Source organism: Nanorana parkeri, unplaced genomic scaffold, assembly GCF_000935625.1.
Source record: "Nanorana parkeri isolate BGI_ZX_2015 unplaced genomic scaffold, ASM93562v1 scaffold166, whole genome shotgun sequence".
NCBI classification, from domain to species: domain Eukaryota; kingdom Metazoa; phylum Chordata; class Amphibia; order Anura; family Dicroglossidae; genus Nanorana; species Nanorana parkeri.
The window spans coordinates 1,824,531-1,838,032 of NW_017306434.1; the positions used below are offsets into that span (position 1 = coordinate 1,824,531).

The 13,502-nt window shown below is 44.1% G+C and overlaps 2 protein-coding genes across 2 annotated transcripts; both read right to left on the reverse strand.

Annotated features, from left to right (window-relative positions):
* Positions 1-1,562: 1,562 nt before the first annotated feature.
* Positions 1,563-6,102, reverse strand: LOC108785526 (interferon-inducible GTPase 5-like). Its single transcript, XM_018554611.1, has 2 exons — positions 6,065-6,102; positions 1,563-2,786 (listed from the first exon to the last, which is right to left on the reverse strand). Exon 2 carries the CDS (start codon positions 2,769-2,771, stop codon positions 1,563-1,565), a length of 1,209 nt encoding a protein of 402 aa, XP_018410113.1. The 5' UTR covers positions 2,772-2,786; positions 6,065-6,102.
* Positions 6,103-9,484: 3,382 nt separating this feature from the next.
* Positions 9,485-12,607, reverse strand: LOC108785527 (protein BTG4-like). The gene is made up of 4 exons (XM_018554612.1): positions 12,424-12,607; positions 11,788-11,922; positions 9,725-10,000; positions 9,485-9,569 (listed from the first exon to the last, which is right to left on the reverse strand). Exons 1-4 carry the CDS (start codon positions 12,594-12,596, stop codon positions 9,485-9,487), a joined length of 669 nt encoding a protein of 222 aa, XP_018410114.1. The 5' UTR covers positions 12,597-12,607.
* Positions 12,608-13,502: the final 895 nt, after the last annotated feature.

Sequence of the window (13,502 nt, forward strand, 5' to 3'; positions counted from 1 at the left end):
GGGCAATCAAGAAGCCGGGTGGTGGGTAATGACACGCCGCCTGGCTCCCTGATTGCCCGGGAAGCCGGCTCAATGCTACCGGAAGTACCGTTATCGGTACTTGGTATCGCCGAGTACCGAAATATAAATATCTGTGCTCGTGCTCAATACCGAAAAAGTTACTATGTCAGAGTTGAGCTTTATTTGGTATTATAAAAGATGTATTCAATACAAGTAGCTCTCATTACATTCAGTTTGCAGAGTACACTGGTAAATATAAAAAATACCCATATTGTGCCGCCCCAATAGGGGGATAGAATATGAGATGCATAGCCTCAGTTAATATTAGCATTGTAATATAGATAGAAGTTTTACATAGTGTGTTTGCCTATATATTTTCTCATAGTTAAATCCATGTGTTATCCTATGCTGCCATCTAGTGGCCTTTTGTTGTAACAAACATGTTTTTTTGTAATTATTCCTCATGTGACGATGTATTTCCCCCTAGTGTACGCCCCTTCCTTCTTCCTGTGTGCAGTACTTCCTGTGTCATGGCCACAGCTACTAGCCACATGTAACAAGGTCACACATGTAATCTGCACAGTACGGAGGAAAGGCATCATTTTCTGACCGCACAATACTATCATCTGCTGTAATCCTGATGTAAAGAATAAACACCTCTTTTGAAGAGGTAAACAACGAGGTATAATCTGGAATTCTCCTGAGGAGTCTGTAACGGAAAATAGAAAACTTTCCTAAATGGACAATGAAGGTTGGGAGCTGGACTGATGAAAGGATATCCTAAATGGACACCATAGGTAAGACCCCCAGCCAAGATTCAGCACGCTGTCCACATAGAAAGAGGTCATTATGAAAATAAATTATATTGGAACATTTATAGGCTGATTGATGAACAAAATCTTTTAGACAACTTAGCTGGAACTTCAAACGCGTCCTGTTTCTTTTCTGGAAGACCGCATAATGTATACACAATCATGTTGTCCACTGTTGGTACTGCGTGTGGAGAAGGAAAGGGGGAGGGGTTACTGTTAGAGTTGGGCTTTATTTGGTATTATAAAAGATGCATTTAATACAAGCAGCTCTCATTACATTCATTTTGCAGAGCGCACTGGTAAATATTAAATACCCAAATGTCATATTTAATATCAAATTTAAAAAAATTCTACTCCTGATTATTAAATATAAAATCACTTTACTTTCCTTTTAACCATGCGAACAAAAGTTTGTCCTTGTTCCAAAAGGACTGAGGATATTACAAACTATGCTGTAGCTATTATGAGTTGTAGTCGGGGCAGAGTTGCATTGTACGTGAACAGGGTATGGTATGGAATTCTCCTGAGAAGTCCGTAACGGAAAATGGAAGACTTTCCCAAGATGGACAAGGAAGGTTGGGAGCTAGACTGATATAGGGTGTCAAGTGTAGGCACCATAGGCTAGGCCCTCTGCCAAGATTAAGCTCTGCTGTCCCCATGGAAAGAGGTAATTATGAAAATAATTTATATTGGACCATTTCATAGGCTGATTGATGAACAATTTTTTTTTTTACCAGCACCCGGTCTAGTTTAAACTGTATTTTCTAATGCCCTTGACAGGACTCTCTTGGCATCGTCAGCAATGTCTTTCAGTAAGCTGTAGAGCAGCCAGTATGCCGTACCAAAGGCCACACCTCCAGCAGCCACGCTTCCAACCAGAGGCACTGCCCCGGCCGCATAATCTGTCACCATGAGTGCCGCCTTAGTCAATTCTCGTCTGTGCATAAAGTTGACAACCTCATGATAGGTTATCTCCTTCAAGACCAGCTGGGATCGGATCACGGACCTCAAGTCATGGACATCTTTATCAAACGTTGTGGCCAGACAGTTAAGAGATCTTTGGTCCAGTCCAAATGCCTCCTTGTATTCCCCTATAGTGTTTACCAAGAGGTCAATATCATTATCAACCGAGAGGCCCGGAATCGGGAGCAAGGCTTTTGCCGCAGAGGCTAGAGCGTGTTTCCATATCTGGTTTCTGAACACGTCCCTTTTACTCTCTAGGGCCTGGAAGTAAATGTTGGGTAAGGTGAGAAGGAACACGTGCCTCTTGTGACTCGGAAGTTCGTTCTCCAATGTTTTCTGCATGAGGTAGAAGTCGTATTTTTCCAGCTCCAGGCACGAGAGAAGGAAAACTCGAGGACACATGATTCCTCCATCATGTAGACCCTTAATGCAGTTGCTCCGAATTTCCATGAGTATTTGGTCCTCATTGTAGCTGCTCTTTCGGAGTCTCCTGCAAGCGTTCAAGTCCGCATCAATTTTACTTCTGACAAAGTAGAACTTCTTGCCCATGCTGTTGATGGCCTGGGCCAACTGAATGTGGCAATCTCTAAAGCGGTGCGATGCGATGATAAAAAAGAAGTCAAACTCGTCGAACTTAACTAATTTCAAATACTCATTTGGCGTAAAATGTGCCGTCCCTATACCGGGAAGGTCCCAGTATATCACATTTCTAAGCCGGGGGTGTGAGTAACGTGTGGCCACCACTGTTGTCTCAACGACTCCGGTCTTTGCAGAACCTTCATCCTCGTCCCCCAGACCGCGGATGACGTTGATAAAGGTGGACTTGCCAGAGCCCGATTCTCCAGTAACCGCGATATTCAGTGGGATGTGTTCTAGGCCTACCAGGGATTTCTTGATGTTTTGAGCAGCTTGTAAAAAATCCCCATTTTCAAAGGCCATTTTCATCTCCTGCAGTTGGTTGACAGGGAAGGCGTAGTCCAGTTCTTTGTAATCCATTCCACTTTATGTATTCTGAATGCACTAGGGGGGAAAAAAGCAGTTGGATTAATGGGTTGTGGGCACTAGGTGTGCTACACATGCCCAAAAAAACTTTATTGATGTACTCAGGGATAGAGATGAGCCGAACACCCCCGTGTTCGGTTCTAACTCGAACTTTCGAACATGGAAAAAGTTCTAATTCGAACTTAGAACTCAATGCAAGTCTATGGGGGTAGAACTCAGAAAATTAAATGTCCCCATTTTGAAGCCTTATATGCAATTAATTGGCCATAAAAAGTGTATGGGGATCCGGGTACTGCCCTGGGGGACATGTATCAATGAAAAAAACACTTTTAAAAAATACAATTTTTAAAGGAGCAGTGATTTAACATCACTTAAAATGAAACATTAAAAATAAGTCGGGCTCCATAGAAAAAAAGTAAAATCGCGCAAAATCCGCCGAAAAAAGGGTCCGGTAGAAGCGACTTGCGACCGCGACGAGCGACGCGCGACATGGAGTTAAGACAGCTCCATTGAATAACATTGGCCGGCGACTTCTCGCGATATCGCGCGGCAAAAATGCGCGATATCGCGGCGGAAATCGCGCGACAATTCGCTATATGTGAACGGGGCCTATATGATGCCCAGTCCTTCTGACCTGCTGCTGACAACCCCCCCTGCATACTTGCTGGCAGTTCCCGAATGTAAAAATGACATCTGTATTAACTGCTGACAGGGGTGTCCCTAGCCCTTTTGCCACCTGAGGAGGGGGGTGCTGGTGGAATATGGGCCTGCCACCCCCTTTCCCACATTGCTAAGAGCTGGGTGGGGAGATGTGTAAGGTCTCTGCATCTCCTTGCCCAGCTCTTACCAACTTGGGACACCAGGCTGGCTGGCTTCCCACCCAGCTCCTGGCAACCAGTGACGAGCCGGACACTAGCCAGAGCTTCCTAGGTTGCTAAGAGCTGGGTGGGGAGAAGTGTAAGGTCTCTGCATCTCCATGCCCAGCTCTTGCCCACCTGGGACACCCTGGCTGGCTTCCCACCCAGCTCCAGGCAAACAGTGATGGGCGGGACACTAACTAGAGATTCCAAGGTTGCTAAGAGCTGGGTGGGGAGAAGTGTAAGGGCTCTGCATCTCCATGCCCAGCTCTTGCCCACCTGGGACCCCCTGGCTGGCTTCCCACCCAGCTCATTTGCACTGCAGCCAATCAGCTTCTCTGTTTCATTTTCAAATCTTACCTGAGCAAACTGAAGAGAGAAGCTGATTGGTTGCCATGGACAACTGCTCCAGATTCTGTTTGCTCCAGTTTTTATAAATTCCCCCCAATGTGTCCTTAAAAAGCCCCTATTAACTCCTTCTTCCCCTTCTGCCCTTCACTATTATTTTTCTAAGGATTTTATTATGTACATTTGTCTAAACATCAATTATTGAACTTTTTGGGGGTTTTTTTCGATGTGTTTATTACATGTTTTTTTGGTGTTGCATCGGTAAAGAACTTTGCAATGCTTTGTATCACAATCATAACTTCAGTGTTGTTTTAAACAGGACAAAATATAGTGGTACCTCGGTTCACAAACGCTTCTGTTCGCTTACAATTCGGTTGGCGAACAGGAAGTTCGGCAAAATTTTGCTTCTGTTTACAAACTCCACATCGGGTGACGAACACAACCGCAGCCATCTTCCCCGCTCTGACACGTGGTCGTGGCTTTCTCTAGTTGAGATTGCGGTCTGATCACAGTTTGGTTCGGTTCACGACCAGAATGGTGGAACGAATTAAAGGAGAACTATGGGATGAGTGTTTTTCCCCATAGTTCTCCTAAGGGTAAGGAGGACTATGTAAGGACACAAACTAGTGTCCTCCTGTGCCCCAAAGCTCAGTATACTGCGAGCTACAGCTTGCGGTATACTGAGACCGCCGCAGACATTACTGTCGAGATCCACCCAGCTGCGTGAGTGACAGCGGGCTCTGCCTATCTAGAGGCAAAGCCAGCTGTACCCGCCCCCCTCCCCCGTCCATTCCTCCAGTCCAGCAGGATCGGGGAGGGGGGAATCCTGCAGGGAGCGGTGACTGACAGGAATGCACCGATACCAAGTACAGTACTCGTACATGTACCGATACTTTTCGAGCTCCAAGACTAGACTAGAGAAAAATTCCAAAGTTAGGAGGCAGCTGTCATTTGTAAGGAGCACACGGAGCTCCTGGGCTTTGTACATCTCTGTTTTATTGTATGATTTGGTTTTTATAAATAAAGGGATGCAGCAATACCAGTTTTGTACGAGTACGAATACTAGTACTTGCCCAAGTACTTACAAGTACGAGTACTGATACATTTTTGTTTATTGTCATGTGACCGTTTTTCTGAAACAATACAGACTAATGATTTCAGGACAGTGGTGGAGCGCCAGAGCCCGGTCCCAGCTGCAACCCTGGTAGTTCTCATGAAAATGCCAGGTATCGGCACTATTACTCGAAATGTATCGGTGCATCCCTAGTGACAGTCATCGCTCTCTGCAGGGAGATGATCGAGAAGTGAGCGAGCGGCAGTAGGTGTTCGCTCACTTCCCGATCTATAGAGCCGGCATACGACAGTTTCATTTTCACAGGTCGGCTCGAACTATGAGGATGAGTGATTTTCACTCGCCTCATAGTTCTCCTTTTAAGTTCGTGAACCGAGGTGCCACTGTATAGAATAAAATGTATACTTTCTACAGCAGCATTTCTTTTTTTAATAGCTCTGGACTACATATACAAATGTTTTTGCTTTTTTAACTCTTTTTTTGTCTATCGTGTACAAAAAAAAAGACCAGAAGCAGCGTTGCTTAAACATGTCCGAGCCAGAAATGTACCTATTGGTCTAGCCCACAGAAGGTGTACAGGGGTGAGAGCTGAAGAGGATCGGGTCAGTGCAACGTTTTTTTTAAACTAGACAAAAACGAGCAGTGAACTGTTCTCAGTTGGGGGGAAATATTAAAGCAGAACTTTGGGCACAAATTTTTATTAAACCTTGAAGCGCGGGGGGTAGCTACACTGCAAGGGTCAGTAAAATTTGTGCCCGAGGTTCTGCTTTAGCATTCACCCCTCAAATGAAGACCCAAATTCCCCATACACAAACCAAGGTATCATTCACCTGGATACACTAAGTCGTTACAAAGATATGTAGAGTATTACTAACACATGACAAAGTGGCAAAAACTGGTCTCCGACATTAAAGTTTGTTTGACCTTCAGTCATTAAGGGGTTAAAGGGCATACTGGCACTTGTAGTCCTATTGCAGATAATGATAAAACCTATATTATGAAGCTCATACCTGGTGATTTCCAGGCTGTCTTGCTCTTCAGTCTCATTCCCTGTGCACAGAGAGGGATCTCAGTTTCATTTCTTGGTATGAGCTCACAAAAGAGGGCGGGACTTGTCAAAACTGTAAAATGGCTGCGGTGGCAGGGAAGGGGGGAGTCCCCTTTGAAGGAGGGGACTGAGATGTGTGTTACAGGACAGTAATCTGCTACAAAGAAGTCACGACTGCTAATATTGTACTAACTGAACCGGTCCGCCCGGAGTACACCCCCCCCATGGAGCAGAGCAACTGCTACGGAAATGTTTATTCAGCAATAACTTTGTCTCTACGTTACATAACAAAGTCATTCAGATATTATTATTTTTTCTTCTACTTTGATCAGTGTTATTATTTATAACGTATAAAATATATTTATATATTGTTAATGTTGATTAAAAAAAATATACATTTTATTCTATAGTTTGTCCTGTTTAAAGAGACACTAAAATTATGATTCCGGTTCTTTACAAATTTAAATAAAACCTTTTTCAACTTTTTGCTTATTTTAACGCAACGCTAAATAAAAAATAAAATGAAAAAATAACAAAAGAAATAAAAAGAACAACAAAACTCATCTGTAAAATAATGTTTAGGGGAGTGCACTGGTGCGCAGTTATGTTGGAACAGGAAGGGGCCATCCCCAAACTGTTCCCACAAATTTGGGAGCATGAAATTGTCCAAAATGTCTTGGTATGCTGATGCCTTAAGAGTTCCCTTCACTGGAATTAAGGGGCCAAGCCCAACCCCTGAAAACCAACCACACACCATAACCCCCCCTCCACCAAACTTTACACTTGGCACAATGCAGTCAGGCAAGTATCATTCTCCTGACAACCGCCAAACCCAGACACGTCCAGTGGCGTAACAATAGCCATAGCGACCCAGGCGGCCGCTATGGGGCCCGGGCCCAGCCGACGGAGGAAGAAGAGGCGGACAGGTAAGGCGTTTGACCAGCCCACCTGAGGGTGACCGTGCAGAGCCCACCATAGAGAGTCTATGGTGGGCTCTGCAGGGTCACCCTTAGGTGAGCTATGTGGGCTCTTCAAGGGGTGTAACTAGAAATCACACGGCCCCATACAAAATTTTGCTATGGGGCCCTGTGATTTCTAGTTACGCCCCTGGACATGTCCATCGGATTGCCAGACAGAGAAGCGTGATTGGTCACTCCAGAGAACACGTCTCCACTTCTCTAGAGTCCAGTGGCGGCGCGCTTTACACCACGGCATCCCACGCTTTGCATTGCACTTGGTGATGTGAGGCTTGGATGCAGCTGCTCGACCATGGAAACCCATTCCATGCAGCTCTCTACGCACTGTTGTTGTGCCAATCTGAAGGCCACACGCAGTTTGGAGGTCTGTAGCTATTGCCTCTGCAGACAGTTGGCGACTTCTGCGCACTGTGCGCTTCAGCATGCGCTGACCCTACTTTGTCATGTTACGTGGCCTACCACTTCGTGGCTGAGTTCCTGTTGTTCCCAGTTGCTTCCACTTTGTTATAATCCCAGTAACAGGTGACCGCGGAATATTTAGTAGCCAGGAAATGTCACGGATGGACTTATTGCACAGGTGACAACCTATCACGGTACCACGCTTGTAGTCACTGAGCTCCTGAGAGCGACCCATTCTTTCACAAATGTTTGTAGAAGCGTCTGCATGCCGAGGTGCGTGATTCTATACACCTGTGGCCATGGAGGTGATTGGAACACCTGAATCCAATGATTGCGAGGGGTGTCCCACTTTTGGCAATATAGTGTGTGAGTGTGTATATATATATATACTGTATATATGTATTTTTTTTAATTGTCAGGTTGCTTTAACTGAAATAAGCAAATCAAAGTGCTATCATTTAATCTGCAGATGAATTAAACAGTGAAGATGCAAAGGTTCCGATGTTACTTTGTATCTCTCCATCTCCAATCTGAACGGTGTTTATAAACATTTTGTCAGTGTCTGCTGTCATTTTTGACACCTTTTTTTTTCTTTAAAACAGCACCTTCCGGCTTTCATTTTGACACCTGGGAATTGCCGGCAAGTGTCGAGGGTGGAGCACCAGGGACAGTCCGGCTGGTGAGGAAAGGGCTAGATCCGGGGCGGGGAACCTCCAGCTGTGAAATTACAAATCCCATGATACATCTGTCTCTGGGAGTCATGCCTGTGGCTGTGAAAATCTTGCAATGCCTCATGGGATTTGTAGTTTCAACACAGCTGGAGGGCTGGAGGTTCCCCACCCCTGGGCTAGATCATGGTTCTGCAAATGGCATATGGACCTAGCGGCTAGTCCATCTAGACCAGTGACATCTAGACATGTGCACTGCCAAAAAATTTGTTTAGTTTCGTTTTAAATTCGGATTTGTGTTATTTCGTTTTTCGGGATTCGGGTGTGAAAGTCAATTCGGATTCGGAATTCGGATTCGGACGAAATTCGGTAGCGGTAGGTCGAACGTTCGTTTCGTTTTCTGTTCTTATTCGTTTCTTATTAGTTCCGTTCGTGACATTTGAGGGGGAAAAATATTTTTCTCCTTCTCTAATGTCTCTTTGCTCCAACGAACGAAACGAATAAGAAACTAATAAGAACCGAAAACGAAACGAACGTTCGTACTAACACTACCGAATTTCGGAAATGGAAATTCGGATTCGTTTGCATTCGTTATGTCTGTAATTCGGAAATCGGATACATCCGAATGTCCGAATTTCCGAAAGTTCGTCCGAATTTCGATTCGGAACGAAACGAATCGCACATGTCTAGTGACATCTGATGTCCTGCTGAGCACTGAAGAAGGACTGTATCTTCTGTCCTCTTCAGCCACCCATGGCCATCTCCACCTCCTGGCCTCTTGGCCCCTCTTAGCATCTCCCAGCTCCACCCCAGTCTCTACTTTCCAGCTCTCTGCTCAGCCTGGACAGAGAAGAGAGCTCTCAGCTCTCTGCACTGCTTTGGGACAAAGCAAAGTAGATCTGCGACTAGCCATGATACTAATGACTCCTCCTGTATGTCTGACATCATCTCTTCTAGACCTCTCCAACCCCTAATGATACAGCACTGGATCTGTACTCTCCTCACATGCAGGAAGATTTCATATTTTTAGTTTACCCAAACAACCTACCTAATGGGGCCCCCTTCCACCCCAGGGCCCCATATCCGCCACGTGGGCTATTACAGCTTTAGTTATTCTACTGTTCAGCTTTAAGTTATAAAGTTTATCAAATTTCCAATGACCATGTTATACAATAACCACAACCAATTTCAATTACTAATGGTATGTTTATTAAAAAAAATATAAAGGTTCACATTTGTCTACAGATGCAAAAAAAATAAATAAAAAAAATCTCTATTCGTATATACAGCCGTGAACTCCGCCTCGTAATTCCTACAACCAAAAGGCTTGCTGGGGATCTATACTGATTTGGTGATAAAATTGTGTCGCCCTCCAGTCAGGGATCCAGAGAGGAGCTGGTGTTCTGAAGAGAGCCGTGGAGGCCTGAGAAAAAAAGGAAATGCAATTATTATTAAATTATTATAATAGGAAAATAAGAACAAACAGGCAGAGAATAAAGCTGATACTTTTTTTTTTGACAAATAATTAAAATAAGAATGATTTCAGCTACCATGGGCACTTTCACACTATTGTCACACCAGATGTTTTCTTCTGTAGGACTGCATGAGGTTGGTGGTGTATTTGTATCTTCACAGCTACCATCATACCCGCTATCGCTCTCAGCACCTGCAACACTGGGGGATGATGGGAGTGAAGAACTTGAGACGGAGCTGTCCTCTTCTGGGGTGGGAGTGGAGCATTTGTTATCTGTGGAGGCTTTTTCCTGACCATTTATGATGCTGGTATCTGCTGGAATACGTTCAGTCCTGGAGTCAAAAATGGCCACTGTGTATGGGTAGTTTTCTTCTCCCAGCCTAGTGGTAAATAAAAGAATGTTCTGTCAAGGCTGTTATGTAATATATTTACATAAAAAATATATTATATATACATATACTATATATAGTATAAAAAATATTGTCAGCCTTACTTATAGCAGACGTAAGCAGGGAACTTGTTTCCACTGCTAGGCGTTCAGTAATCCAGACCCACCATCTACTCTCTTGCAGCACTAGTGGATACTCTCAAAAAGTACTCACCCCCGTTTTACAATAAGCTCCGTCCTTACATTTTTGGCTCACCTGCTCCTTAATCCCTACCAATAATATGGACATAAGTTTGTACGATAGGAGCTTTCACTTAGTCCTTTTGCTAGTCCTTATGCTCATCTACTGTATATTGCTCCTTGGAATGCAAAAGCAGCTTAAGAACTGAGAAACCATGTCCTGAAACCTGGATAATAAGAACCAAATGGAGGCTGGAGTCGGGTATTTTAGTGTAAGGATGTTTCGTGCATGGTCCTGGCTCCCTTCAACTCCTCGATGTAGCCAGGCAGGCTGGCAAGAATGGGTGGCCTAGTTTCTCATCCATATTGGTCTTGAGTTATGTTGTTACCAACCACAGTGGTAGTGGCTGGGTAATGCTATGGTTGGGTTCTCTTTAAGATATGAAAATGTCAAAGTTCTTGTTGCACTCCTTACTGGAAATCCCAAATGATAGTGAGGGTGCTTGAAATGACTGAGGATGGCACCTCTGTATGCATAGAATGATTGTAAAGAATGTCACAAGCACTCCGAAGATCCTTATAGAATCACCAAATGTTAACTTTATTGAACAATTTGTTAAATGGAATCCAATAAAAATAGTTTCCATTTGACAAATTGTTCAATAAAATGAACATTTGGTGATTCTATAAGGATCTTCGTAGTGCTGGTGACGTTCTTTACCATCACTCTTTAAGACATGGTCACTGGCCTACTACTGCTATGTATTGAGAATACTCAAAACAAAAACTTGTGGATTGCCTCAACATTGTCCCCTTGTACTATCTCTCCCCCTATAATACATTAGATACAACAAAAAGGGGGAAAAAAGGGTTTGTGGAGAGATAGATACAACCATTGCTTGCATAAAAATTGTATCAAGGTTTATTAGACATACAGTAAATTGTGAATAAATATGATAAAATTGGATCTCATATATTAATTATACATACACATAAATATATGCCCATTCGGTACAATCTCCGGCCAATAGCCTATGTTTATATATGTACACATACAATAAAAATGCATAATAATCCAAAATAATTAATCCAATTGCATGACTAACATGATTAACCCGATGGTCTTCAGTGTTCCATATTCAAGTGCATAGCTGACATGATTGTCCTAATACTCCTAACGTGTTTCGCAATTACAGCTTCTTCAGGGGATCGGTAATTAGTGGTCATGCATAGGCAGGGCCTGAGATAAAACCAATTGTGAGGAGGATCGAGATACTTGGGTGGCTGAGAAAACAGCCCGCCACAACATCCCCTCCTTCTTTGTGCCTGGGACCCGGGGCATCAGGGGGAGGAGGAGCTCCTGGGAAAATATCAAGAAGGCCCAGTCTACCCTGCTGGGATGTTTCTATAGGAGTCATATGGTAAGGAGTGGCTCCAATCCAGTGACGTAGTTGTCCTGATCACTCCACCTTTATCTTGACCGGATCAGGGAAATTGTGCACAACCTCAGCTGTGACTCCATATGGTGCTGGCCGCATCTATTCTCAATATGTATTGAGAATAGCTAAGAGACCTTCAAAGAAGATTTTGGCTACTCACCGGCAGGAGACTTCATAAGGGTCAATCCACAGGGTCATCTCTTTGGGCAAAGACAAGTCCTTGTAGCTGAGACCACACTGAGCGCAAGCCTCTAGGATGCTCTGATCCCTATCTTGTCTGTTGATTCTGATGCATCTGAAAAAGAAATCAGATATATTTAGATATTATACTATAAAGGGCTTCTGTAATTTCTTCACCTTCTACCTTTAACTCTGTGAACCCAAAACAGATATTTCAGATTTTCTATATTCTGGAGAGTTAAACCAACTGGCTTGGGAACTCTGTTAGTAGGATCTATCATCTTGAGTTCTGGGTCAACACATCTGGTATGGCCAATATGAGGACTTTCCAACTATCCCTAGTGGACATTTTCTTTATATTAAATATATTTAATTCAACAGGGTGAGCTAGAACACCAAAGTGGTGGGGAACACACAGAACTCCCAGATGGACATGAAAGAAGATAGGAATTATGGCGGAAGACCCCTTGGTTGGAATATCCAAGACATATAAGTAATCCAAGGTTGACTTGGCCCACCAAGGAAGTAGAGAGAAGCATTGGACAATGGCCATCTAAAGTCTTCGAACAGTCATAGGATACATATCAGTTGGGTGTGTATAATAATAAAGACTTACCTGTACGCCTGGCCCTTTATAGGCTTGTCCGGGTACCAGTGCCCAATGTATTTACGGCACAAAATCTCTGCCAACTTTTTACCGAACACCTCAATGATCATCGGATTCAACTTGTTGAATCTGTTCACCAGAGTCTTGATGTATTCCACTCCGGCAACCAGCTCGTCTCTCATCTCCAGGGGGATTCCAGCAAAGTAAATCATTGTGTCTGGAAAGACAAGAGCACAGGTGTTACATTTTACATTCAGTAGAGGCGCTTTTTACCTTCTATGAAGGTGATGTCCCCATTTATTAAGATGCAATAATAATTATCCGGGAAGCCCCTTTGGCGGGCCTCAAAGTATATCCAAAGCCAAAATTGTATTTTTATTTTTGGATACAGTAGAAAATGGTTAATACTAGGGATGCACTGATACCGATACTAGTATTAGTACAAGTAACCGTACTCGCCCAAATGCTCCTATACTTATTTCCGACACCAGAATTACTGAGGGAGCATGGAGCCAGCTTCCTTTCCAATCAGGAAGCCAGACGGTGGGTTATGACCTGTCTCCCAGCTTCCTGATTGGCTAGGAAGCCAGCTTCACTTGTTGGTAGCCTGGCTTCCAAACCAATCAGGAAGCTGGGTGGCACGTCATGACTCATGTCCTTGATTGGTCAGGAAGCCACGCTGCCTAGAAGCAAGTGAAGCCGGCTTCCTAGCCAATCAGGAAGCCGGCAGGTGGGTCATGATGTGGCACCCAGCCTTCTGATTGGCTAGGAAGCCGGCTTCACCTGTTCTAGGCAGCCTGGCTTCCTGAGCAATCAGGCACCTCAGGACTCGCCGCCCGGCTTCCTAATTGGTCAGGAAGCCAGGCAGCCTCGGCAGCCGGTGTTCTTTCACTAGAACACTCGAACTCGCTGCCTCAAGAGACCACAACATACAGGGGTACAGGTGCTCTTAAATACTAGACCACATAGGGATTCATATACACACACACATGCACAGTCACACACAGGCACACAAAGGTTGAACTTGATGGACCTGTGTCTTTATTCAACCTCAACTACTATGAAACACCGACTTCACAGGCAATCAG

Excerpts from the sequence above, each read along its gene's own strand:
- LOC108785526 (XM_018554611.1), bottom strand. The coding sequence starts at position 2,771 with ATGGATTACAAAGAACTGGACTACGCCTTCCCTGTCAACCAACTGCAG.
- LOC108785527 (XM_018554612.1), bottom strand. The coding sequence starts at position 12,596 with ATGAGAGACGAGCTGGTTGCCGGAGTGGAATACATCAAGACTCTGGTG. Across the intron at positions 11,923-12,423 it reads ATAAAGGGCCAGGCGTACAG|ATGCATCAGAATCAACAGAC; the intron begins GTAAGTCTTTAT and ends TTTCTTTTTCAG. Across the intron at positions 9,570-9,724 it reads CCTACAGAAGAAAACATCTG|GCCTCCACGGCTCTCTTCAG; the intron begins GTGTGACAATAG and ends TTTTTTTCTCAG.